The following is a 27,965-nucleotide window of genomic DNA, read 5'->3' on the forward strand; positions in this document are numbered from 1 at the left end:
GAGTAGCACACACGAGGTGCTCAGTCATGACAGGCAATGCTGGGCGGTGGCAGGTGCATGCTGGGGGCCTTGTGAGTGCAGCCCCGTTGTCAGGGAAGTGCCGCACACTTCCACCAGGGGGAAGACTAACTTTGTCGTAGTCTGCAGAAATCCAGCCTCCTGCTAGAGGTGGGAAACAGAGCAGGAAGGGCAGGAAGTACACTGTTGGGAGGAAAGAACTTGAGGTTGATGTCTTAGTGCCTTTTCTCAGGGGAGAGGCCATCCCTTAAAGATGCGGACTGTCCTGCTCCTTCTCCTGGGACGAGGTAGGAGCCTTGTCTTGGGGGAGTCTGGGGTTAATGTGAATGCTGAGCGGAGAGCTGGGGAGACTTTCTCTCCAGAGGGTCCAAATCTGCCAGGCAGACGATGAGCAGGAGATGTTGGATTAGAGGATCCTGACAGAATAGAAGTTGGCAAAACAAGAGGAAGCAGTGCTCTGGGGTTCTCTGGGAACCGAGGTGATATGGGTGTAAGAAAGCAGAGACGTTCCTGCCCGGGCATGTGTCTGACCCCATGCTTGTCACTCCTCATGGGTCCCTCTTTCTCTGGAACTAGGCTCCGTGCTTGCTGTTCTCGTCTCTCAAACGCCGAGCAGGGTTATCTGCCAAAGTGGAACCTCGGTGACGATTCAGTGTCGTGTCGACAGCCAAGTCACCTTGATGTTCTGGTACCGCCAGCTCCCGGGACAGAACTTGATGCTGATGGCAACTGCAAATGAGGGCTCTGAGGCCACATACGAGAGCGGATTTACCAAGGACAAGTTTCCCATCAGCCGCCCAACCCTAACATTCTCAAACATGACCGTGAGCAACGTGAGCCCCGAAGACAGCAGCTTATACTTCTGCAGTGGAGACACAGTGCTGGGCACAGATCAAAGATCTGAGCAAGAACTTCAGCTCCCTCCTCCCGCCCCAACCTCAGAAGAGCCTGAGGATCCTGCCAGGTTGGGCCAGAGGGAGGAAACCACAGGTCTTGGGCAGAGACAGCTGCTTGTGTGTTGTGTGGGTGGGCGGGCTGGCGATGAGGAGAGAATGTGTAGGACTAGAGGACTGGAGGGTTCCATCCACACACAGGCAGAGTGAGCCCTGGAAAGCTGAGGGGAAATTTCTTCCAGAAGGGTGCTCAGATATAGTAAAGACAGTTCGCCTTCAAGTGGCAGAGTCAGCAATAGCCTGTCATATCTCGAGGCTGTACTTAGCCTGTTTTCTTTCATAACGTATCTCGGAAGGGCCTCAGTCATCTTGAAACCATCCTGGTCCATTCCATTGATGGCATGTTGATTGTTCCTAGCAACCAGGGACTATAAGGCATTCTAGATGGCTCAATATGACACACCCATGCCAGACCAACGTAAAATCTGCCAGAGTTCAGGGGTCTGCCACATTGGTGAGCTTTGTAGTGGTCCAGAGGTCTGGGACATGTTGGAATATCTCCCGTAAAGTGAGAAATAATCTGCTGCACCTTACATATCCAGCATGGAGAAAGAAGTGGGATGCTTAGCAAGGTGCAATGCTTCGTCCTCTTTGGGCTTTGAATTGTGCGTTGCACATAGTGCATTTGAGTGTGCTACTCCATTCAATTTACTGTGCAATCTGTAAAGTGGGGTCTAGTGCAGGAGAGGATTCTTCTATAGCAGAACAAACCTTTGATGAAAGCTTTCTGCTGCTTGGTCCATAGACCAGGCAGACTCTGTTGTCCTTGAAGAGACTATGGCAGGTAAGGATGCTCTGTGGGGCCCCTGGCATTCCCCAGTAAGAGAATCACAAGGCAGCACAAGGCAAGTTCACTGTGCCCTGGCTACCACTTCAGCCCACTGCTCCTGGGCTGCACTTTTACTACTTGCCTGATTCTGGTGAGACAGAACACTCATATACACAAGTCACATGAAGAGGCTTTATTGACAGGCATCAAGGAACAGCAGAGGCCTAGGATTCAAAGAGAGCCAGTCCTTCAAGGCTCCGAAAAGCTGCCCAGGGCAAATGGAATCCCCTGTGCTTGCCCACTTGCATCACAGATGAGATACCCCGGAGGGCAGCCCACCCTGGGTTTCATACCCCAGGAGCAACATGACATCTCATTCCTAGGAGGGACTGGAACAGAACTCAAGCTGTCCTGGCCAGTTCCTCCTGATCTCAGGATGTTGTATTCCTGGCACATGCTACAGTTCTTATTGAGAACTATAAGTGGAAAAGGTGGGCAGGGGGGACTGGGTTTGTCTAATGCTGTCTGGAGAACTGTCCCACAGGCAGATGTAGAGTTTGGGTGCAAAGTCATACTCTCTTCTATCTGCTAACATGTGTTCTTCCTTTGAGAAACTGCTTCTGGCTCTTTACTGAATACCTCATCATGGCATTCAGAACCTGGTGTTATCTTATCTGCAAAACTATAAAGCTGGACATGCACAGAGCATTCTGTTATTAAATAGGAAATGTATAATCAAGACCAGACTCAAGCACAGCTAGAAGGAGGCCCAATTCAATTTCAAGAGCAATTCTCAAAGCAAAGTCCCATGGTACCCACTCCTACTTTTCCAACCTTACCATACCCAAGGTTTCATGGGAATTTTGTATTTCCAGTTGAAAAATATGGGCCTATTTTCTGCATGGGTATGCATTTTATGCTGGAATGATCATTGCAGTCTAGCACAAGTATGATTCTGAAAAGTAGTGGTGAAGGGAAATTCTTTCAGGATTTTGGAACTTCAATCTGTAAATCTGGTTGTCCACATTTTATAGAACAAGAGATGACCTGAAATATAGATCTAGCCTATGTTCAACTTTCACACTATCATCTAGTCTCTACCTATTCAGTCATATTTTCCCTCTTTTTGCTTCATTTTTGTTAATTCCTTTAAAATGACTGTGCAGTTTTCTAATTCCTATCTTAGCTCCAATAAGCCTCTAATTTAACCTCTCAACTGACTTTATTTAAATTCTGTTAATTTTCATTTCCAGGAAATCCACTTGGGTCTCTTACATATATGACTGGCCATTTTTGAAACCATCTTACTCCTTGTGTATTTTTAAATTATTTTATTTCTTTAAGGGCATTAAACATGTATTTGAAATTTTTATCTGATAATGCCAACATTTGATGTCTCTTTGCATCTGATTTTCTTGTTGCCTGCTAACTCTCACTCAGGGTGGCTCATTTCCCTGCACATTATGTAATATGATATTGTGAATTCATATTTGAGAATTCTTTAAATCCTGGACTAAAGGTAGTTTTTCCAGGAAACATTTATGTTTGCCTCTGTCAAGCACTTCTGGTGCTATAGACCTAACCTCATTTTATTTTATAATTCTCAGTGTGCATCTTCTTTCAGTGTCTATCCTAACCCCCAGTGGTCTGTCTGCTTGGGGATCATGAATATTCCCAGGAATGTTTTTTAAATCCTCCACCCAAGGCCACGGCCAAGATAAATAATATTCCTTGTTAACTGCTTCTGGAATTATTTTTCTAGTTTGTCTTTTCTCCAGGTGTGTACCTCTTCCTGTATCCTGGCTTCACAAAAGAGTGACTCTCGTATAGTTCCTGGTCCTGCACAAGGTCCAGTGGGTCATCTTCAATGTCCACACACACTGATTGTCTAGGCCACAGGAGTCACATGGACCTGTTACAGCTAATGGGTCCAGTGCTACCTTAACTTCCTGCCTTATGCTCCCATAACCCTAAGAGGTAAACAAATTCACCCACAGTAGAGCCCTGGATTAGGAAGCACCTTCCTATATTCCAGCAAAATTGTCTACTTAACAGCAGTAAAGCACTGCAGGTAGGAACCTGAACTCTGTAAAGAGACAGACCTGAGTTTAGAGCTTGGTCCTTCTGCTTTAGTACTTTTCTACTGCTTTAGTACTTTAGGTGTAAATTTAAACAAGTTACACAATTTCTCTATGCCTTAATTTCTCATATAGAAAATAAGGATAATAATGAGATTTTGTAAATGGGGGTTTGTTATAATAATGAGATGGAATCATCTATGGAAAGCACATAACACTGTGCCTGGTAGAGACAAAACACGCAATTAATGTAGTTACTAACTCAATTTATTTCTCAATGTAAAAAGCTTACAGTAGCAATTCTTTCCTCCAGGTTAGGTATTACTCTTTCCGAAAAGTTACTATGATAATTGTTTCTCTTTCTTTTAGCTATTTTAATCATATAAAAATGCATGGCATTATAAAAAATATACAAACTATTAAAATGAAAAAAATTAAAAGTACTCGTTTTGAATAAACTTAGGGCATACAATATGTCTTAGAATTTAATTGCTTAATATTTCATAAATACCATTTCATGTCAAAAAGTATATATTACATTAACTTTTGTAAGAATATTACAATGTATGATGACCATCCTTCATCTCACCAGTTTTTACAGTCAAAACCAATGGCAAAGTAGATGTCCATATGCTAGGATTACTTCATTTAAAAAAGCAGTTGGTTATTCGTGCTGATTTATTTATGTTATAGACTCAGAGGGGAACAATGAAAGTCTTCTTAACTCTACCTTCACATGGTGGGTTCCTTTTATTCAGGTCTCAACTCAAATGCCATCTCCCCAAAGAGACCTTTCCTGCTCACCCTGTTTAACATAGCACCTCAGCAATCACCCCATTTATCCTATTTTAATAACACACAATCACCATTGTCTGAAATAAAGTTTGCGTGTGTATATATGTACACACACATTAGTTATTCTCTGTCTCCCATCTCTACACCTCCCCACCTATGCGTGGACACACACATGCACATAAACTCTTTGAAAGCAAGGATTCTTTCTATTTTCTTCATTACTTTTTTTCCCTATAGCCCAGAAGAACTCCTGGATATCACAAGAATTCAGTAAATATTTATTGGGTAAATAAATATGATTTAGAAGATAAAAATGTGTCAAGCAGTAGTGGACTTCCCTGGATGAAAACTCTTCACAGGCATTTGAATTTAGGCTAACTAAGCCTGTAAAGAAATTGATTAGATTATTTTAACAAGAAGGAACAACTATTTCGAGCTGGACAATTACGTAAACCTTGTATCTGAGTAGAAAGGCACACAATGATGCGTGCCAGCCTCCCTCTGCTGCCTTCCCCAGGACTGGGAAACAGCACAGATGCTGCAGATTCCCAGAGAGGCAAAGCCTGGAACCTGCTCAAACGCGGTGGCCCTGAGGTGGAAAGTCCCCATGTTGGAATTATGTCCATGCCTGTGGGACTGAGCGCTCTGTTATGAGCCTTGGGAGCCCTTTGAAGACCCTCCCGGCCATGCTGACCTAGAGGAAACAGCTGAGCGATCAGCTGCCTTCCAAGTGGATGACACAGTCTAGACCAGGGGTCCTCAAACTTTTTAAACAGGGGGCCAGTTCACTGTCCCTCAGACCGCTGGAGGGCCGTTGGAGAGTGCGGTGCACATTCCACACCTGTGCACTGTGGGCCTGGGACGAGTCGGCTGCTAAGCAGGACAGGCAGCGGTGGCAAAAACACCCAGCCGGCCGGATAAATGTCCTTGGTGGGCCGCATGTGGCCCGCAGGGCATAGTTTGAGGACACCTGGTGTAGACTTTCTATAAGTCAAATGAGAGTGTGGGGAGCCAGTAGACTGGACATGTCACCAGACCTGGCTGTGGATCTCAGTTTAGATCTAGTATGATTTAGAAAAATAGATCCACACATCACTTAGTAAACTAAGTATCATGGAACAATAACAATAGCCCATGTGGGTGTTCCTCCAGGACTCCATCCTGGCTGTCCCCTGCCTCCATGCATGGACTCTGAAGCGACATAAGCAGCTCTGATAGGCCCAATGAGGGAGGGACAAGGAGTGGCCGAAAGGTGAGCAGAGAGACTCACCGTGACATTACAGCAATCAATGTATCTTTAGGTAATTCAAATTTAGCCTCAGTTGGTAGAGACTTCCCCACTCCCCTATCTACAGAAGCCTGACAGATAAATCTGCAGATAAATCTGCAAACGGATCTTCCCTCTGGACATACCACTTGCACGTCTTCCATGGCTTCAAGGTATAGCCGATCACCTTGTCCGCATCATGCCCCACACCTGCCTCACAATTCAAAGTTTCCTCCAGAACAAACACAGAGCGCTCCCTTCCGAGCACTCCCTCCACTACCCAGATTCAGGGATTTCCGGGATGAGATATTCAAGCAAACAATTCCTTAATTGGATAAAGAGAAATTGGGCCGTGGGGGAGATATGTAGCTCAGAAAAACATAACAGACAAGGAAAGGAGCTGGGAGAGTTGGGGGAGACAGCTTGCGATCTGACAGTCTGGCTGGAGAATGGTGAAGGATCCCTGGACCCACGGGGGAGCTGACTAGGAGCTGAGGGAGAAAGACCTGAAAGGGTTAAGAAAAAAAAAAGAAAATATTGATGTGGAATCTGACAAAAATATGCTTTTCAGACTGCTGGGAGGTCTAGAAGACCCCACTATGTAGCAATGTGAAGGGGAATGAACTTGGTTTGGACGGGTTCTGTGCCACCTCTGCATGCCTTAGCCAAGAGACCCTGGAGATGACCCCTAACCGCTGAGCTTTAGATTCCTCCTCTGTGAAAAGGAGAAGACAGCGTCTGCCGCCTCAGTGAGTCGGGGCCAAGGCCCAAGGCAGAGAGGGAGGGAAGCAGAACCCCCTCCGACAGAGGGTGCAGGTGCTGGCGTCGGCCTGCTCTGCTTAAATCCCATCTGCACAACCTGCCCATTTGATCATCCGACAAATGGGCAACCCCGCAGGTGGTTGCGATGACAAAATGAAAAACAAAAACGGTCCACGAAGGACTCACAGGATGTTTGGTGTATGGTCAGCACACAGAAACTAGCTGCTGTTATCATCACTGAGGAACAGTGGTCTGAAATGCTCAGCAGTAAACATGAGCTGGGAGGATGCAGCAGACAAAGGAACAGAGTTCAGGACGGACAGTCCCAGGAATGGCACAGACGTCCAAATGGAGCTTGGGCAGCTGGATCTGAGCCCGTCCTGCAGCCCCAAGCCTAGGGTGTGAGGTGACAGTCTCTACCGCAGCTGTCTTCCCTGCCTGTAAGGCCAGTCCTGCTACTTGGAAGAAGGCTGACCTCAGACTATCCATTGTGGATGTGATAGTTTATTTTAAGCAGGAGTGCAAAATATCAGAAGAAGCGAGTCTTCAAGCTTTAGATACATAAAACTCTCATGTTCTTGGGAGTTTCCTTTTACCGTGTTTCCCCCAAAATAATACCTACCCATAAAATAAGCCCTAGCAGGATTTCTAGGCATTTGCACAATATAAGCCCCACCCCGAAAATAAGACCTAGCGATGGGCGTGGCTACACAGTGTATCTGCACAACCCATGCCTTTCGTAGAGGTGTGGTAAAGACGCCGAAAATAGAGTGACAAGAAATCAGCATGGAAACTTTGTGAAGCCTAGCCTGCAAGAGGTCATGATTTGGGTGAAGAATTCATGGGATAAAATCACTGACAGTGTTGTTACCAATGCACTCCGAGCAGGTTACATGGATAAGAGTTCCTCATTTAATGAGAGCTCTATTGCTCGACATGAGAGATCGGGGCCAATGGTTCTAAAGGAAATAGAGTCGCAAGAAATTGAGGATGGAATTCGGGGCTTGGAGAGTTATGATGATGTTCCAGAAGAAGATGACTTCACTATATTTGAATAAATGTAGATTGTTGTACCGTACTTAAAAAGAATAACACATCCCCTGAAAATAAGCCCCAGGGTGTCTTCTTGAGGAGAAATAAATATAAGACCCTGTCTTATTTTCGGGGAAACATGGTAGACATTTCCAAAATGATTTCCCATCTTCTGCCAAGGATCAGCTGTCTGGGTGCATCTGTCCAGTATGCTGTTACCTAGAGATGCTAGAGCAAGAGTTTCTCCTTATCCATAAGACAGGAGAGCTGTGATGACCCCACAACAAGGGGACAAAACAAAACAGCATGTTTCGTGACATCAGAAGAAAAGTCCCCATGCCAGTGCTCTACAACCTGGCTATTTTGGACTCTGCCGATTATCTGTGAGCAGAGAGGTGTGGCAGTCACAGGTGGGTGGGTCTGGGGCCGTGGCCACGCAAGGCTGGGAGATAAGGTGCCAGGTGGAGGATTAATTCAGTCTTCCATTTCTGCAGAAAGAAAAGTGCCAGGAGGGACCCAGATGTACAGTTTGCCCTCTGGGGACCTCTGGCTTGACCCTGGATAAACTTTCTTTTTAGTGCCTCCCGCGGCAGCTCCCGCGTTTCCCAGTGCTCTCCGTGTCTTCCTGTGGCCTTGGGGTCAGCTCTGACGTTTTTTACATCTGCATTCTTGGGCAAGACAGAATCTTCCTGAGCCTAAGTCTCTTCCTTCATGAGAATAATGTAGTTCTGCACACTTCACAGTTAGCAGGTTTGTGAAAAGTTCAACTGTGAAACTCGGCACTAATGAAAAGCCGTGGACCACTGTTGCTTACATACAAGCTCTTGAGAAGCTGCCATGTACCGAACAGATGGAACGGTATTCCCAGTTAAGCGTGAGCACATCAGAGATTAGAGGGGTGCAGGGTGGAGAGGTGGGAGCTCTGAGTGGTGGGCCTCCTGGCTGCGGAGAAGCTGGTGTGGCGGCCACGCCAGGAACTGGAGCAGGGGTGCCCATGTGTTCCTCCCAGACCCATGAGCCACACTTTGGCATTTCCCGTTCACTCCAGTTTCCAGGTACCGCCTCCCTCCAGCCCGCCTGCCATCTCCAATCCCACCACCAGATTTATGGGCTTTTCTCACTGAGTTCTCCATCCCCAGAACATTCCTCCTTTCCTACCTTGCAGAGAATTCAAACGTGAGCTCTGCCCACTCCTGCCCCTCACCGAGCCGGAGCCCAGCGTTGCAGAGAAGCATGCTCAGACGAAAGCTCTTCCAACCGGCTCACGGCACAGCACCACCTCCCTCCCTACACCCCGCCAGCCAGGTTGTGCCTTGGTGAATTACAGGGCTGTGTCTTGCTGGCCATGGCAGCTTCCAAATGGAGATCCCTTCTGGGAAGATTCACTCTGTACTGAGCCCAGCATAATCTCACCGTATCTAAAATAGAAAATTCCAGACACATCCCCCCCCCCACGTCTTGGTTATTAAACCCAATATGCGACCTCCTCGCCACGTGCTCATCTCTCTGCCTACTGCTGATTGTCTGATCCTAACCCCGACCTACCACTGTCCAAACCCGTTCTGGTATGGATCTGGGGCTCACAATTCTAGCTCAAGCTGCCAGCCCCTAGCAGGTGGGGGCAGTTTTCATCACCTTGAGAGCAGATTGAGGCTGCTTAAGGAGAACCCATAACAGGACACACGTGAGAGAGACAAATGCCCTGACATGGAGGAAGAGGAAGAACGTGACATTGGTCTCCCATCTTCCAAATGTGTTGAGTAAACGCCAACCTAACCCTCACCCCTCCTACTTTAAAACACTCCTCATCCATAGACCTCGGTATGAAGGAGCCAGCAAAAAGCTCAGGTCCCTAAAGAACGCTGCGCCTCCTTCTCATCACCTACTAGTGTTAGACTTTTGGTTGCCAAAGCCTTGGATTTGACCTTCCTGCCCAGTGGCTTAGCCTGGAGAGAAGGGTCTTCATGCTCAGAGGCAAGAGCTCAGACAGACGTCCTTCCTCTCCCCAGGCTCCAGGACACTGAGAAGCCAAGCTTGCTGTCAGTGCCAGCCCTTCCTTAACCCTTTGCATTCGGATGTCAAGTGTGACTGACACGGTTGGCAAAAATTATAGAGATTAAAATTACTCTTTGAATGTATCAATAATTTGAAATATAAAAAAAATCCAAATAAATGAGTTTGTATGAAAAGAAACTCCAGTTTTTTATTCTGCTGATGCTCTTTGTAAAATCTGGAGTATTTAAAAAATTAAATCCTGAGTAGAATAAAGGAATCAAGAAAAAAGCAAGCAAGTGCAAAGGGTTAAAGTAAGTTAAATGCATTGCCAATGGGCCAGAGGATTTCTGAAACTCAGGCCATTCTCCCTCCTCCTAACCCCATCTCCTCTGCCTAAGAAAAGCCAGCTGAGCCACTCGGCGGCGTCCCCTGTCTCCCCAAGCCAGCATCCTTCCAGGAATCAGCCGGGCTCCCTCCCTGCCCTCCAAAGGCAATTTTCCTTATCACCTGCCAGGCGCAAATCCACAGAGTGGGCAAACACAGCAGAACTGATGCAACAGCCTGGGAAGGGGAAAGCTGCAGGTGTGTTTGTGCTGGGAGGGGCGGCGGCACCTCCGCTCCGTCCACCGGAGGTATAAAGACGGGCGCTCCACCACCTGCTCCATCACTTCCACCACCATGAACGCACTCCTGATCCTCGCCTTTGTGGGCGCCGCTGGTGAGTCCCACGCCTGGCCTCGGGCCACGCCTGCCTTTCTTGCCAGACATGTGCCCCACTGTTCTTGCTGCCTCCTCACTTCACCTGTGCTCCGATGCTCTCGCCCCCTGCCTAGCACCTCTCCTTCCCATCCGCCCGCGGCTCTCTTAAAGCCTCAGCTCTCTCACCTCCTCCCCAATTCCACCCCCACCGCCATCGTGCATCCACAGGCGAGGCTGTGGTGGCAGTGGGAGAGGGACACCAGGTGGAGATGCTGGGAGAGGAAGCGGCAGGCTCAGGGCTGCGTTGGGCAGCTCTGGGATAGCGCCTAGATATCCCAGAGCTGGAGCGCCACTAGAGCTGCACAGCTGCTGGCAATCTCAGATGCACCTGGGGAGGTTGAGCAAATACTCATGCCAGAGACCCCTAAAAATTCTAACCTCATTTGTATGGTGTGCAGCTTGCGTATTGAGTTTTTAAGCTTCCCAGATGATTTTAACATGTCCAGGTGTGCAGCCAAGGTTAAGAATCACTGTTGTATCAGCCAGTAACAATGCCTGCCTGTGTCCTGCCTGAGGGGGTCTGGGGCCTGCCTGCCACCCCGGTCTCACTGTGCTGAGCTAGGGAGAAGCTGGGTACAGCCAGGCTTTCCTAGCCAGGCCCACCCCTCCTGACAATCTTGGGCTCAGTCAGCCCTGGGGAGCAGACCAGTGATGACCCACGGAGAAAAGTAGCCAGTGGGTGAGACAACCACCTGCCAACTCCTATCCCTCGGAGAGCATCATGAGGGCATTCCTCTGTCCTCAGCCCAATGCCCCCAGGAGAGGGCCGAGCCCCTACGTTGTGCTCTGCAGACACGCAGAGACTGGGGCAGCCACCCCCTGTGACACCCCCTGGGAAAGGCAATGCCCCCACCCTGGCCTGGCTTCACCGTGCCTGCGGAGGAACCCTAGTTAGCATGAGCCGGGCACAGGGCTGAGGGTTCCAGCCCCAACATCCTGCTGATTGGCTTCTCCCTCCCTGTCTCCACTCAGTTGCTTTCCCTTTCCCCATTGACGATGATGACAAGATCGTCGGGGGCTACACCTGCGAGGAGAATTCAGTCCCCTACCAGGTGTCCCTGAACTCCGGCTACCACTTTTGCGGCGGCTCCCTCATCAACGAGCAGTGGGTGGTGTCCGCGGCTCACTGCTACAAGTCGTAAGTGCTGGGCCCCTGGCCACGGAGCCGCAGCCAGGCCCCCTCCAGTGTGGGGGCCGCGGAGGGAGGTCAGGGAAGATCAGGGGACGGTGATGGAGAGGAGAGGCCGATGGCAGCAGCTGACGTGCCAGAGCCCAGGGTGAAGAGGGGCCTCGCTCGCCCACCTAAACCCATGCGACATTGAGGGCATCAGTCATAAAAGCAGAGAGGGATTATTCCGGGGTGGTAAGGGCCACTGGGAAAGCACCTCTTGCTGGCTGGCTGCACATTTAAAACCACATAAGAAATAGCAAGAAAAAAAAAAAAGCTCATGCTTGGGTCTTATCCCAGGACAATTAACTCAGAATTTTCAGGAAGAGGCTGTGAATATGGGTGAGTCTTTAACACTCTCTACCTCAGGTAATTCTGCAGTGTAGACAGAGCTGAGAACCACTGCCTGCACCAGAGGTTCTCAAGCCTGAGTGTGCATCAGAGACACCCATAAGACTTGTTAAATCGCTGCTTCCCATCCCCAAGGTCCTGATGCAGGAGGTCTGGGGAGGGACCGAGAATTTGTGTTTACAACAAGTTCCCAGGTGACACTGGTACTGCAGGTCCTGGGGCCACATGTGGGGCCACTGGATTCAGTCGTGCAGAGTGGTGGCGCTCACCAGGCCAAGAAGGAAGGGAGTGGAAGTCAGTGTGTAGCGAGCAGGGGCACGGAGGATGACGAATGCCTCAATGAAGAAGCTTCAAGTGGCCCTTCTGTGCCCATGCGCTGGGTGCCCTAGGGGGTGTGGGACAGGATGCTGGACGCAGGTTGATGGCAGCCCCTGGCTGGATCCCTTCGCTCACCCCACCCCACCGCCACCCGCCTCTGACGCAGAGAGACCGTGGGTCTCACACCTGCATGGACGCCCTGCCCCTAGAGACACTGCCACACACCCCGCCCAGGCCTCGGGGTGGCCGTGAGCAGGAGGCTTGAGGACCGTGGGCAGCGCGGGGCGGGTGCAGCAGGCTGCGGAGAGGAGGGTTCACCGCGCCTCCCGTCCCTACAGCCGCATCCAGGTGAGGCTGGGAGAGCACAACATCGAAGTCCTGGAGGGGAACGAGCAGTTCATCAACTCGGCCAAGGTCATTCGCCACCCCAAATACAGCTCCTGGACCCTGGACAATGACATCATGCTGATCAAGCTGTCCTCGCCCGCCACCATCAACACCCGGGTGTCCGCCATCTCCCTGCCCAGCGCCTGTGCTGCCGCCGGCACCGAGTGCCTCATCTCCGGCTGGGGCAACACCCTGAGCTCCGGCTGTGAGTGGGACCCTTCGCCGCCACCTCCCTCTGTCCTTGAGTGCTCCAGAACCAAGCATGCCCCTGAACTCGAACCCTTTTGCTTCCAGGCCGCAAATGCGTGTCTAGTGTCTACTGCGCACAGGGCTCTGTACCCAGTGCCAGAGAGACGCAGGGTCTTGGGGACTTGGCTCCTAGAATCAGGAGAGGACAAATAGGGACCTTGCCGTGATCACGTCCGGGGAGGGGTTCAGCAGCTAGCGTTCTGGGAGCCGGGGCTTGGGTTCCTGGGGTCCTCTCCTGGGGCAGCCCTCAGGGTTCAGCACTACGTCGCTGTCCCCCATTCTGGCCTGACTGATGTTTCTTCTTCCCAACCTCTTCCTGCTCCTCAAAGCCAACTACCCGGACCTGCTGCAGTGCCTGAACGCGCCCCTGCTGAGTGACGCCGAGTGTCAGGCCGCCTACCCTGGGGAGATCACCAGCAACATGGTCTGCGCCGGCTTCCTCGAGGGCGGCAAGGATTCCTGCCAGGTGATTTGAGCCCCTGCCACCCCAAAGGAAGGGAGGAAGGCTTGTTTGGGCTTCGTGACGTCTCCTTAGTAAGAACAGAGAACGGGCCACACAGACAAGGGTGTGGAGCCACACAGCCGACCGGAGCAGGTTCAGATTAAGCATAGCTGTATTCCTCCTCGTCTCCCTCTTCATGCAACTCGTCCCTCCTTCTCCCCAGGGTGACTCTGGTGGCCCTGTGGTCTGCAACGGAGAGCTCCAGGGCATCGTCTCCTGGGGCTATGGCTGTGCCCAGAAGGACAGGCCTGGCGTCTACACCAAGGTGTGCAACTACGTGGACTGGATTCAGGACACCATAGCTGCCAACAGCTAAAGCTCCTCCCAAGTCCCTCTGTGATCACAATGCCAATAAAGACATGACTTTGCACTCACTGCCAGTGTCTGTGCCTGTTCCTTCCAGCACTTTCCCTCTGGGAAACACCCTCTTTCTGAGATGACACAGGGCTGTGCCCCTCAGGGGGCTCTACTCATCTCTCACTCCCAAAACGTGCACATGGTGCACTGGATTGGCAGTGCACAGAGAGATGGAATCTAAAATATGATAGCAAGCAGGGAGCAAGGGGCTGTTTTCTAGAGAAAAAATTATATCTCAGAAAGTTGGTGTTGAAGAGGTTTCTTGACCTTGGTACTTCTGTGGGTCTTGATGTGCTAATGCGTGCACACGTCAGCTCTGGTTTGCAAGACCTCACTGCCAACTTCGCCTCTTTGCACCCAGATGCACAGACCAGGGAGAAGCCAGACCTGGCTTCTCCCATGCCCCCTCATGCCCTTGCTAGCCCAGCTGTGCTCCCCCGGCGCAGACGGCCTGCTTCGAGAAGGCTCCTCTGGCCCCACTGCCCAACAATGAGCTCGGGTGTCTGGAGGGGAAAGAGAAATCCCCGGGTCTCCATCTCTCATGCTTCTGAGAAATCTGCCATTTGCTCACCCCATGTAATAATACCAATATGCATACACCATCCCTAGAGCCTTACAGACGTTTTCACATTCAGTTTCTCTCCCCTCTGGGGTGGGTTATTAAATCCAGAGGTGCAGATAAGAAAGCAGGTTCAGAGCAGCAAGCTTGGTACAGAGCCTTGTGCACAGTGGTCGCTAGAAATGTATTTGCAGCCTGGAAGCAAAAGGGTTCAAGTTCAGGGCCATGCTTGGTTCTGGAACATGTGAGTTAGTTTGCCCATGTGCCACACCCAGCAGATGGCCCATCTGGGGTTTGAGTCCTCCATGCCCGGCTTCAAAGCCCTGCTCTCTCTACCCTGTTTCATGCCCTGCTACAACTGTGCTCTGAGCTGTCAGCTCTTATATTCAACATCTCTCTAGCCGAGTGTCACCAGCACCCAGCAGCCCACCCCAGGCCTCCAGGGGGCTCCTCCCGACGGCTGCCTTGCACACAGCATGACTGCATAACTTCCCAACCTCCCTCAGCGTTCACAGTGGAATCCAAGCTCCCAGGGAAACGCAGGATTCTCCTTGCTCTGCCCCTGCCCACAAGTCCTGCCTGGGACCTCCCCACCCCTCTCCTGGATGGCTCCCCTCCATTGCCCAGAGTCCTGGTGGGCCACCCAGCAAGCCCGGACCCCAGGCCTCTGTCCCTGGACACTAGGGCTCCCTCAGACTGGATGCCCTTCCCAACCTCCCCTTCACCCTCTTCAGAAAAGTCTTTCCAGTCTCCTCCTGCCTGCATCCCTGGGCTGGCCCCACCGGCTCTGGGGTATGAGTCAGGAGTCCTCCTCTGCCCTCACCTGCTTCAGTCACAGTCCTGCTCGAGCCACGTAGGAGCAATGGCTGTGTGCATCGTGTCACTCCACTGTGAGCTCCTCTGAGGAGGAAATCTCGCCTTCCTCACCCTGGTATCTCCAGTGATTAAACAAAGCCTAGAATATAACAAGCACCTAGGGATGGAAGGGACAAAATGTGAAATAGGAGTGGGTGGAAACGGACTGAGAAAAGAAACTTCCAGAAGAATGGTTCTCAAAGAGTGGTCCCTGGACCAGCAGTACCAGAATGACCTGAGAATTCAGGAGAAATGCAAATGCTACCCCCGCACCTACTGAGGTCAGAAATTCTGGGTTTGGGTCCAGCAACCCGCATCTTAACAAGTCTTCCAGGTCATTCTCGTGCAAGCGGAGACTTGAGAACCAAGGTGGTGGAGATATCCCTGGACCAGTAGTTCTGTGAGAACAACAGCAGCTAACATTTCACTGTCCCTAGCCGCGCACCATGATAGACCTTCACAGCTGCTATCTCATTTACTTCTCACAACGCCCCCATGAGGTGTGCATTATTATTATTATTATTATTTTCATTTTACAGACAAGGAGGCTGAGCGTAGTGACCAGGAGGAGGCGTAGTGACCAGGAGGAGGCGTAGTGACCAGCCCCCGGTCTCTTAGCCACAGAGGCTCTGGTGGGCTCCAGGAGGTGGGCTTCGCTGAGCCGTGGGACAGGGTGTTGTGGCACATGCCAGAGCCCTGGAACTAAGTAGGGAGTCTTGGGTGAAGGTTTCAGCTCCTCCTCTTCACCACTGGGCCACTCACTTTAGCCTCTTCAGGTTTCAGAAGCTCCCCAGCTGCGAACATGGTGAGAAAGCATTTAGGTTGAAATGAGTCTGTTAACATACTGGAAAGCTTTCAAGAATTGCACATGCGTATAATGTTATTTGCACATCACCCCCAACGCACACCTTGAGAAAGGCACAGGGGTAAGTAACCCTGCTTCCCCCACTCACCCCTGCAGCCTCTGCACGTTCTTCTCGCCCCCTCAAGTGGCCAAGCTCAGATTGCAGCGATGTGAGTCCAAAAAGTAAGGAAAGGCTGCCCCCTGCTGCCAAGTGGGTGAGTGACTCCAACTTGATACCCGCCTAATGCGTCTATGCCCCTTTAAGAGAAAAGAATGCTCTAGGCTCACTTGAGCATAGCAAAACTGGGACACACTCCGTCAAGATTAAAAGAAACTATGATGCCAATACCAAACGGGTGTTATTCCTGGTAAGGCCAGTGTGGATGAAGGCCCCCAGCTAGGTGACTAAAAGGAAACTAACTTACAGGGTAAATTGTTGATAGGCAAAGGGGATGAATAAGACAGAAAAGCATGCAGAAATAAATCAAAATAAACGATGTGCCCCAACGAGGACAGGTAATAAAGAAGAGGCCTTGCCCCCTTCCAGTGGATGAAAGCCATCGACCTTTCATTGGGGCATTTGGTGGAGTATTGTGAGGTCTGTCACTATTAATGAGGTAAATAAACAGGCTCCTCTTTCCTTTTGTCTCTAAATTCTAAGGGCCATTCCCTGGCACCCACTTTGTGGCACCCCTACACAGCTCTTTGATGTTCTCCAAGGCTTATCCCTGCCTTGTTCTAGTCAAGGGACAAGCTATGGGTCCCAACTCTGGCACTGTGACAGAAATGCCCAGAAGAATTCTATTTGGTTATTTAAATATAAATTATTAAGCCCAGTCCTAGAGACTTTAACTCAATACGCCACAAGGACTGCTCAGAAATCCGCATTTTTCACAAGCTTCCTAAGTAGTTGGAGCTCCACTGAGCAAATTCAGGGCCATGAAACAGCTTTTTACATCAACTGATATTCTTTGGAAAAAATAATGGCTTTGTAAATTAAACAAGTAGCTTTTTTACAAGTAGCAGATATATTTTCAAATATTACTTAAAACAATGTTGTGTTGTTTTTCTTTTCTTTTTAAATTGTATTAATTTAAAGTTTGATTTTAAATAGATAATATAGATATATAGACCCCAAATGGAAACAACCCAATGAAGTTGACATTGAGAAAAGTAACTTTGACTTCCACTATGTTTCTGTCTACTTCATACATCCTTAATAGGCCATCTATTTTGTCAGTTTCTTTTGCATCCTCTCAGGGCTTTGGTATGAAGAATCAACTAAACAAAAGTAGAATCCTTATTCCTCCCCCTTTGTTAGACAAAAGGTAGCATACAGTTATGCTATTTTGCAGCTTGCTGTTTTCCAGTCAATAATGTATTTTAGAGGGCTTTCCACAGAAATATAAAACATCTTCATTCTTTTTTAGCATAGAATATTATCCCATTGTGTGAACATACCACGGTCCATTTTCCAGTCCCTCACTGATGGGCACTTATGCTTTTTCCTGTCTTTGTTTTGCTATTCTAAATGATGCAAATATTTTACACACATTTTTTATTTCTATGAAAGAATATGTACAGGATAAATTTTCATAGATGGGATTTCTGGATGAAAAAGCAAATGCATTTGTATTCTTTATAGATATGTCCAAATTTCTCTCCGTAAGCATTTATTGTCTTGTGCTCCTACTAGTGATCAAGATGTAAAGTGCTTATTTCACCACAAACTAGCCAGTAGAACAATCATCCATAACTTGATTTTGTCTGTCAAATTAGTGGAAAGTAGTATTTTGATATAGTCTTATTTTATTTTACCATTGGGAGGGTTTTCTTGTTGCTGTTGTTCCTGATAGTTAAACACCATTTAGATTTCTTTTTCTCTGAACCATCTGCTCTTTGCCCATTTTTATTGAACTGCTGGGTTATTTTCTTACTGATTTCTAGAAGTATATCATATATTGAGGAGATCAGCCCTTATGGTAAGAATTACAAATATTTTTCCCAGGTTGTTATTTATCTTTTGATTCTGTTTATATTTTACCATGCAAATGTGTCAATATTATGTAGTCAAGTTTGTTTGTCATTTTTTTTTTCTTCTGGACTTGAAGTCATAGCTTAAAAGGCAATGAAAGGAGGCACCACCTAGTGAAATGTATCTAGGCCACTTAAGGACAGCTTGAATGTCAGGGTCATCTTGTGCAAGGAAAGTATACTATCTACCAACAACTTAGAATCTCTCTACTCCTCAGGAAAGAGACAGCAAAGACGGTGACCGTGATTCTGTGGCCTCGCAGTTATATCTGAATGGTTTTCACACTTTCTCTACTGATCCAGCCTCCATCCATTTCCCAACTTTCTTTACCTGCTCTGATTTCTGAGGCCAAGAAGGTCGGGAGAGCTGACGACACAGGGGGTCTTCCCTCCCCCACACCCCGTCCTGGAAAGGCAGCCAAGCTCCCCTCTCCATAGCTCATGGTCAAACCAGAGGACCCCAGACCCCAGCTGACCAACCCAGAGGCTCCGAGGTGGCCGAGCGACAGGTTAGGTACTGAGGGTCTCATTCTCAGAGGGAAGGTGACACACAGCGAGGGGCAGGGCCAGGGCAAGTGGGGGGCTGTGCCTTCTGGACAGGGAGGCTCCCCAGTATGACGACAGCTTGGAGGGGGCGGATACGGAGGAGACCAGCCCCTCGGCAGACAGCCTTACAAAGACTCCCAGCTCTGAGGAGTCAGAAAGCCCTGAAGACAGGGCGTGGGGGTGAAGAGGGAACCCTAAGCCTGGTCTGTACCCCATACCACCACCTCACATGCTAAGGGGTGACGTCCACCCCCCCACCCCCGTGCCGTCCTCCACTGCCCTCAAAAGACCAGCTGCTCTGGTGGTTTCTCCCAGCCTTGGGAGGCGGGCCCATGGGAGGAGCCCTTTTTGTACAAAGCTGTAACGTTGTGGGGACAGGGGGCCACGGTGATTCAACTCCACGGGAAACCTTTACAAAAACCTTTGTGCCCGTCCCCACACCCCATTCCCCCTACTTTTCTCCTGAGTCCCAGGCCCAAGTGTGGTTTGGTTCAAAATGCCTCCCTTACCCCGGACCACAGGTCAGACCAAGGCCCTGGACAAGGACAAGCCCAGATGAGAACCAAAGCTTCCCAGGCAGAGAGAACCAGACGTAAGAAGAATGACTCAGAGGACCCACAAGTAACAGACTCAGGGACGAGGTCTGTGGGAAGGTGCATGGGAGGTGACCAGCTCTACAGAGGACTCGGAAGAAGCCAGAGGTCTCCATGGAAGGTTCTGGGCCCTGCCCTCCTCTCCAGGCTCACATCGTTAATGGACCCTCAGAAAGGGAGCATCTGTGTGGGGCATCCTCTGAGAAAGGGGCCTGGGACTCTCTGGGTGGACCCTGCCATGCTCTGTGGTCCAAAAGTGAAAAGCTGAAAATGTTCTGTGCAATGACCATAAAGCACAAGAGGGGCTGCTTAGCCAGGCGCCCTCCCCTCTCCACACCTTGAATTTGTTTTCCTCCTTGACCATGTCACTGTGTGAACACTCAAGTTTTCTTTGGAGAAGGCACCAGGCTTGCAGTTGTAGGTAAGATTTTCCAAGTCCCTTGTGGGGGAAAGCGGGTCCAATGTGTCCATTTTAGAGTAGCCATATTCTGATGTGCCAACTATGACTACACCTTCGGCTCAGGGACCAGGCTAATGGTTGTAGGTAAGGCTGGAGGTCTCTGGGTGGGGTGCCAGGAAGGAGGGCTTTGCCTTAGGAAATGTCAAAGGGAAGGAGGATCACCTCCTGGGTCCTGGTTGAGGGAGATGTCATCTCACGTCTGGGATTGAATTCATGGGAAGTTCTCGGGGAGGGTGGATGCCCCCAGGCAGCCCTGGAGGCTCATGGCAGAAGCGGAGCTGAGCCTGGGGTGACAGGCAGGGGAGGAAAGGGGACGGTGCTGCCTCTCCATGTGCACCCCCAGATGGGGGTAGGGAGACAGCCCAGGGTGATGGATGAGCTGAGACACCTAGCTGTCTTCTTCATCGGCAGAGGCTCTCTGCAGGGGCTTCGTATCTTCCTCCAGATTTCAGATTTGGAGGCCTTTTCTCACCTGCCCAGGTCCTGGGCAAGCTCTAGGAGGGTGTCGTAGTGTCTGAAGCAGGGCTGGTGGCTTTGTGAAAGAAAAGATCCATAAACGCCCAACCTCTGCCTGAATCCCAGCTGTGCGTGGCAGAGAACGGGAGGTTTTGAAGTGGCCCCTGGAGGCTGTGATCTGGAAACAAGCTCTATTTTGGGGAGGGAAGCCAGCTCACTGTTGTGGGTGAGTAAGTTATGGCTGGGGGGGCCGGGAACCTGCAAGGAGCGGCTGGGATCCAGATGGAGCCTTTGCCTTGGGTGCTTAGGTTCAAGCGTATTTTTGTCAGGAAGATCTGAATTCTTGCCTTGATGCAGACAAGGAGGGGACGGCCTCTATCTCCGGTGTCTCATGGCCTGGCTGTGCCAAGCCTGGGATCCCTTCTAAGGAGGCAGGCGGGCTCAGCCAGGAAGGGATCACCTTATCCAAGTCCTGTCTCCTTGGAGGATGCCCATGGTGGCTGTGAGAGACGGGAGAGCCTCTGACCTTACCAGCTGCATGGTCCTGCCATTGTGCTCCCTCTCGCAGGAAGGAGAGGGACATGGAGGAGGGAACCTGAGAAGTCACACAGGGCCTGATGGGTCCTCTGACCACGGCTTTTTAGATTGCATCATTGTCCAACTATCCACTTCCCAGAGTTAAAAAATCTCCTAAGGGATGGGGGGGCTGGCAGGTGGACTTGGGGAGGCAGGGATGGAAGCGGCAGGTGGCAACTTTTCCTGCGGGGCTTTCATGTTGTGCAACTAATGAAAAACTATTTTTCGGCAGTGGAACCAAACTCTCCGTCTTGGGTACGTAAAAGGCTTCCTTCAGGGTAACATATTGCAAGGTTGGGGTTCTGCGAGGACTCCCTGGAGGGGGCAGGGACCAAGAGGAGGTCGGGAGAGTGTGGGTGAGTGAGTACGCGTGGCTCGGGTTTGCCACACTGGCGAGCCACTGTGGAGCAATCAGGTGCAGCACTTTGGAGAGGGGACTCGACTCTCCGTCCTAGGTAAGGTGCAGACCAGGGTGGTAGGGCCATTGTCCCTTGCAGCCAGGTCTCTGCTTCTCCTCCTGGTGCTGGTGGAAGGGGGTTGGGTAAACTATTTTACCCCACAGGGCTGCGTCTGCCATCCTTTTTGGGGTGGCTTGGTCGACTGCTGTATTTCACTTCTCTAAGCCTTCAGTCTGTAATCTGCCTACTCACCCCTTTCTCCGTTCATCCATCCTTCTTACGTGCATGGACCTGCTCCTCCAAAACCCCTTCGTCTTACCCCTCTTGCCCCATGGTATGCTGAGGCCTTATTCTGGATAGAATTCCTTTAGTCCAGAGCCACGGGTCCAGGCAGAGAAAGGCAGCCACCCTGCTGTCAGAGAGCTAAGACTTGCTCCCTGGCTGGGGACGTCCGGGTGGGTTTTGTCTCAGCCACCTGCAGCTGTGCTCCAATAACTCGCCCCTCCACTTCGGGCTGGGCACCAGGCTCACCGTGACAGGTATGGGGGCTCCCTTCCTGACAAGGGGGTGCCCAAGTTCAACTGCAATGATCAGTCGCTGCGAAGGGAATCAGGGGTAAGGACAGAGGTCAGAGCCCTCCCCTCATTCCCACCATGAGCCCTGTGCCCTCTCCTACCTTCCCGGAGCTTGTCCCGCTTGTTGGTCTGGTGTGTGCATTGCCGCTGCCCGCCGCAGAGCTCCATGCTTAGTCTTCCGGGCTGTGTGTCTCCTGGCCTCTTCATTGTTCTCTAGAACGTCTCTCATCTCTGCATTCCTAGTGAGTATGTTGTTTCACTTTCCCGTTTTTTTATTGTTGCTGTTTCTTTTTCATTTTTCCCTTCCCGTTTTAACTCCAGTTCCGCACTGGTGACTCTTGTTGGCGATCGCTCTGTCTTCTGCGTTAGTCTTTCCCAGCGGCTACCTCCAGCACAGCGCTCTGTTCTCGCCTTTGTCTTCCTCCTTCTCGTTCTGTACCGGTCTTCGGAGATCCATATTTGTCTTCTTGAAGTGGTTTGAAGGATCGGGAGGCAGTGGGGACCACGTTGCTGAGACCAGGTGGCTTGAGGGCAGAGGCCCCTGTCACAGCATGGCGGGCAGTGCAGGTGCCTCGGGGGAGTCTCTGGGGTGCAGTGTGCTCGGCAGGGCTGAGGGAGACGGCTGAACAAACTGTTACCACTGGACACTGACCCCATCTTAGCAAGACTTGAGGTATAAAGAAGAGAAAATAGATAGCAGAGCCCATTTTCTCAATCTCCGAGGTCTATGTTGGGATAACAGGGTAAGGGGCTCTTTGGGAAACACTAACACAGCCATAACCATGCTGGGGAGGGGCAGACAGGTGGGCGGAGTGGAGCTGGGATGGGACGGGGTCCGGGCTGGAGACACAGGCAAGGCTAGAGGACTGGGACTTGCAGAATCACCAACCAGGATTGGGGGGTTGGGCAGGCACTGTTCTGCCGGTGGGGACTCATGCCAAAAAGTTTGATGGAAAATACAAATCATGAGATTCAAAAGCCTGGGCTCAAGGGTTGGGGAGGTGCAATTTGAGAAGTAAGTCATGCTGCTTGAGCTCTCTAAGTCATAAAAATGGAAGGGACTAGCTTATTTTAAATTCTTGGTAAATGATTCAATCTATCGTGACTATCATTTTTGTTCCGGTTGTTTATTATCACTCGGTCACAGGGTTTGCCTTTTTCCAAACCTACGTCTCCATTTTCTCATCAGAAATATTTCTGAAATTTGAATAAAGGGGACACATCTGGGCTGGCCACTGTTCTGTGTCAAAAGCTCACTCCCCTGCTCAGAACAGCCAAATGGAGGGCACAGTAAATTCTAGCAAAAGGGAAGGTATGTGAAGGACGGATGTGGTTTCTTCCACTCCTTACATGTCTTCAGATGAGGCCATTCCTTCCGATAATCCCAGAAATTCTTCCTCTCCCATCTGTCAAGGATGAAAAGGGCCCAGGGTATTGCAATGTAGACCCTCTGCTGAAATGGCCCTCAGACTTTGCAATTTGTTCATGCTCACCAAACAAACTTTTACGAATGCAAAGCCTGGCTGTAACCTAGGATTCCAAACCTGGCCAGGTAGGTTTGTAGGACACTGGAAAAAAGAAAAAGCTCAACAGATTAACATTGCCTTCCCCAGGATGACAGCCGCCATCCCCTCCCAGTGTAGGAGTAAATGTGGAGCATCAGACAGCATGTTAGCTAGCCAGAGGCAACGTGGCTCTTCAAAGCAGGTTACGTGCAGGGGGAAAAGTGAGTTGGGTAGAGTATATAGAAAAAATACTCAAATATACTCAAATGTAACAGGATAATTGTCTCTTCAGGTCAAGAAAAGCTAATTGTAACATAGGGTATCACCCAAACAGAAAGAAAGAAAGAAAGAAAGAAAGAAAGAAAGAAAGAAAGAAAGAAAGAAAGAAAGAAAGAAAGAAAGGAAAGGAAAGGAAAAGGAAAGGAAGGAAGGAAAGAAAGGAAGGAAGGAAAGAAAGGAAGGAAGGAAAGGAAGGAAGGAAGGAAAGAAAGGAAAGAAAGGAAGGAAGGAAGGAAGGAAGGAAGGAAGGAAGGAAGGAAGGAAGGAAGGAAGGAAGGAAGGAAGGAAGGAAGGAAGGAAGAGAAAGAAAGAAAGAAAGAAAGAAAGAAAGAAAGAAAGAAAGAAAGAAAGAAAGAAAAGAAAGAAAGAAAATGATAATTAGAAAAAAATCAATGAATCAATGTTGTTGTTATACTCATGCTTATGAAAGTCTACTGCCTCCAAATTCTGGCTGATTTCAATCCTACAATGACTGTTTCTAAGTTTGAAAAATTAGGTAGTCATGTACCAAGCAGGGCTTTGAACCAGGAAGAAAGATAGACACGCATTTTTGATTGATGATCAAACAAGTCTCAGAGTACTAGACACCACAAAGAAAGCCAAGAAAATGAGGCCACAATGCCACTTAGGGAGATGGGGGAGCTGGTAGGCAGGTGCATCTGTGGGATAACTCAGAAAGAAGAGGGAAAGCCGAGGGACAGCAGCAACACACACTGGGATGGTGGCCCAGAGCAATCAGGACCCTCTAGGACACAGCTGTGCTTCGCCGTGACCCTCCCAGCCCTCTCTCACACACACAGAGCCCCTGCCAGGCCCAGGCACTCTCAGACAGCCCTGGCCCCATCCCCTCTTCCCTTTCCAGAGGACCTGAAAAAGGTGACCCCACCCAAGGTGGCTGTGTTTGAACCCTCGGAAGCAGAGATCTCCCGGACCCACAAAGCCACGCTCGTGTGCCTGGCCACAGGCTTCTACCCCGACCACGTGGAGCTGAGCTGGTGGGTGAACGGGAAGGAGGTGCAGAGCGGGGTCAGCACGGACCCCCAGCCCTACAAGGAGCAGCCCAGCCTCAACGACTCCACCTACTGCCTGAGCAGCCGCCTGAGGGTCTCGGCTGCCTTCTGGCACAATCCCCGCAACCACTTCCGCTGCCAAGTCCAGTTCTACGGGCTCACCAAGGAAGACGAGTGGACCCAGGACACAGCCAAACCCGTCACCCAGAATATCAGCGCTGAGGCCTGGGGCAGGGCAGGTGAGCGGGGCCTGGGGAGGCCCAGGAGGAGGTTGGCTCAGGCCCCCAGAGGCAAATGAGAAGATCCAGGTAGAAAACCAGAAAGATTAGATACAGAAAAAAAGGAGGGGCAGGGGACCAAAGCCCACCATGAAGGTGCGCTGGGCACCTGTGGCTATTCCTCCCCCAGATCCTCAGCCCAAGACCGCCTGGCAGCCAGGCCCCTCTTTCTCCTTGGCCTGTGCAGCTCAGCATCTGAGCAGTGCCCCCCCCAGCCCCGTCAGTGCTGCCACGGGCCCTGGATTCCAAGGGTCATGGAGCTGACAGTGGCAAAACAGAGGGAAGCTGGTGCCGGGCCTCGGAGTCTGTGCCAATTGCAAGGCTGGCTTAATTTTTAATCTGCTTAAGGAGATGGGGTCTCTCATCCATATTTCTTCCCACTTTTTCTTGCAGACTGTGGCTTCACCTCGGGTAAGTGAGCCTCTCCTTTTCTCTCTCTCTCTCTCTATCTCCCGTGGTCTTGGCTCTGGAGCCAGGGCTGGGAGAACCCATGGGCGCTGGGGCTGGGGGAGGCCAGAGCTACCTGCATAGAGGTTCCTACCTGGTCACCCTTCCTGCCAACAGTGTCCTACCACCAAGGGGTCCTGTCTGCCACCGTCCTCTACGAGATCCTGCTGGGGAAGGCCACCCTGTATGCTGTGCTGGTCAGCGCCCTCGTGCTGATGGCCATGGTAGGCACAGGGCGGTATGGGACAGGCAGGTTGGAGGTGACACATGACACCCAGCAACTCATAGCCAGGAGTATAGAAACCCTGCCAGAACTGGAGGTGGGCATTTGGGAAGGAGGGAGTTTCACTCAGATGGCTCAGAAGACAACTTGCACCTCTGTGTGGTCACAGTGGAAGGTCCATGCTGGGAAGGAGAAGCCGGGGTCACCTGAAAACCCAGTGTGTGAGGACCCCCACCGCTTGTCTGGTCCTAGGCCCTCCTACTTCCTCTCAATCACCACCACTCCCGATTCTTGGTAACCCCAGAAACATTTTCTTCCGTAGGTCAAGAGAAAGGACTCCTGAATCCAGCTCTGGAGGTGGAGCCAGGAGCTTCCAACCCACTGCGGAGTCAATACGCATTTTCCTTTTGCCAGCGCTTCTGAATGCTGCTCTCACCTCTCTACGTATCCCAACGCCTACCCCTGTGCTTGCGTACCTGCACGCTCACCGCTGCAACCTCCAACCCAGAGGGGCCCCTAGCGTGACTAAGTGACTGAACCAATAAAAATGTCCTGGTCTGGCCTGACTCCGACTTGTGAGTGTCTAGATGTCTCTTCTGCCATCTCTGGACTCCTTGTGACTCTCTCCACTCAGTAGAAATGAGAGGCGTTCTAGAAAAATGCAGACCCCTCACGTAGGAGGAGAGTGGGTGGATGTGAAAATGTTCTCTAATCACTCCTGAAAAGATAGAAAATAAAGTTCCCTAAAAGCGAGAATCAGCCCTATTTCCACTTCTAGAAATCCTTCACAAGTTCCCCAGTGTGGCACTGTCACCATGGTGATATAGTCCTAAGTCCTAAAGATGGCGGTTGTCCCGACCTCCTCCTTCCTCACTCTCCCCTCTCCTCTCCTCTCTGACCCCCCCCCAAGCTGCTTCCTTCAGGACATTTGCAGCCTCCTCCTCCCCCTGGAGTGACACAGAACTCCTGGGTAACTCCTACTGAGCCTTAAAGATGTGGCGCTGATAGCTTCCCGTCCAAACACCCTTTCCTTTCCTCTTACTCTCCTGAGACTGAATTAAATACACCCTTTATTTGCTCTCACAGTGGCGGTGCATAAACTCCCTCATGACACTTATCACATTTGATGGAAACTACCTGCTTACTTGTCTGACAACCCCACTTGACTGTGAGCTCCTTGGTAACAAGGATGCATTTTATGATGGTATCCTTGGGCTGCGGCATAGTACCTTGGTTCAGCATAGACACTGGGTATGTATTCATTGAATAAATGAACGAATGAATGAGTGAGTGAGTGCAAAGTGACTCACTTCAGGAGCAATCATCACCATACTGTCTGCCTGAAATAGTCATTACTCTTCCACTCATGGGACTACACCACACAGCCTTCCCTCTTTATTGAAATGCATACATGCATTGAAAGATGTGTGTGTGCATGTGTACACATGTGTACACACATGTGTACACACATATACATGCATATATTTACACACACATGCACACATTCACCCACTCTTTGAACACATACCATTCATTGCAATATGCCACCACCTACCCCCAAGAAAATGAAGGTACCCAAATGTCAGTCCCGAAGAAGCTTACCTGTGCCTAACGGGAATTGGTTATGAACAGAAAGAGCTGAACTAGGAGGCAATGCTTTGAAATAGCAGTGTGAACTGTCTACTAAAATGCAGCCAGACACTAGTTTCAATTTCTCACTGGGATAATCAGAGAAGAGTTTGGGAAGGTAGAAAACTCTTTAAAAGAAGAATCAGTCTCAGTTGTCTACTCCAGAGAAGGGCCATGCCAGTGGGAGGCAGAAACAAAAGCCCAGACAACTTGGTCAGGTACTTCTGGGTACCTCTGTTTAGCTGAGTGCAAGGTTCAGAGATAGGAGTAACAGAATTAAGGCTGAAAAGGCAGTTTGCTGCATGCCACTCTGAGAACAAACTCACATCCATGCAACCAGTACGGAGCCTCACATGTAGTAGGTGTTCACTGATGACTTGTGGAATAAATGGGTGACAAGGAGTTTAGCCTTTGTTCAGGAAGCAATGGAGAATTACAGAGGTTTCAGGGCTGCTTGTCCTGGTGCTATAAGGTGCCACCTCTTGCGCTGTGGAGTCCCCTGTTTGAGCTGCCCTTCCACCCTTGGCTCCGCCCACCCGCTTAACTATACATGCCAGCTTGAGCAGGTGGGCACAGCGAGGCCCAGAGGGGGAGACCCGATGACATAGCTGGTCTCCTTAGGGTGGTGCATGTTCCCGGGAGGGGCCTCTCTGCTCCCCCCCACCACCAGCACTGTGACGTTCCCCAAGCCCCTCCCCACCTTAATTTTACCCTGAGTTTGTCTTTCCCAAGTCTCATTCAATCAAACTAACCTCTGCCACCTGCATTTCCTACCAGTGCCCAGTGGTTGGGGGAGGGGGCAAGCAGGGAGGAAACCTTTTTGTATCATGGTGTAACATTGTGGGGACTGGGGGGGGGCACGATGATTCAGGTAAAGGAGGCGCTTTTACAAAAAGCCCTGCCCTAGAAAATATCCCCACCCAGCCCGGGGAGTGCAG

The 27,965-nt window shown here is 50.3% G+C and overlaps 1 protein-coding gene and 2 gene segments (V, D, J or C); all 3 read left to right on the forward strand.

Moving 5' to 3' along the window:
• Positions 1-27,965, forward strand: part of LOC105873279 (T cell receptor beta constant 2-like) — a 77,063-nt gene that overhangs the window by 42,376 nt on the left and 6,722 nt on the right.
• Positions 10,302-13,778, forward strand: PRSS2 (serine protease 2). The gene is made up of 5 exons (XM_012768071.2): positions 10,302-10,387; positions 11,401-11,566; positions 12,604-12,857; positions 13,231-13,367; positions 13,567-13,778. The coding sequence occupies exons 1-5, from the start codon at positions 10,348-10,350 to the stop codon at positions 13,717-13,719; spliced, it is 750 nt and encodes a 249-aa protein (XP_012623525.2). The 5' UTR covers positions 10,302-10,347; the 3' UTR covers positions 13,720-13,778.
• LOC105873344 (T cell receptor beta constant 1-like) lies at positions 19,675-25,966 on the forward strand. The segment is given in 5 exon segments: positions 19,675-19,735; positions 24,303-24,689; positions 25,122-25,139; positions 25,293-25,399; positions 25,721-25,966. Coding segments are annotated over 5 exon segments (543 nt in total).

The sequence above is a fragment of the Microcebus murinus genome, chromosome 9 (assembly GCF_040939455.1).
Source record: "Microcebus murinus isolate Inina chromosome 9, M.murinus_Inina_mat1.0, whole genome shotgun sequence".
Classification (NCBI taxonomy): Eukaryota; Metazoa; Chordata; class Mammalia; order Primates; family Cheirogaleidae; genus Microcebus; species Microcebus murinus.

What these genes read in the sequence shown, in the direction of transcription:
- PRSS2 (XM_012768071.2), top strand. Translation starts at nt 10,348, where the DNA reads ATGAACGCACTCCTGATCCTCGCCTTTGTGGGCGCCGCTG. An exon ending in CGCCTTTGTGGGCGCCGCTG is followed by an intron (nt 10,388 to 11,400) that starts GTGAGTCCCACG and finishes GTCTCCACTCAG; the next exon opens with TTGCTTTCCCTTTCCCCATT. An exon ending in CAACACCCTGAGCTCCGGCT is followed by an intron (nt 12,858 to 13,230) that starts GTGAGTGGGACC and finishes TGCTCCTCAAAG; the next exon opens with CCAACTACCCGGACCTGCTG.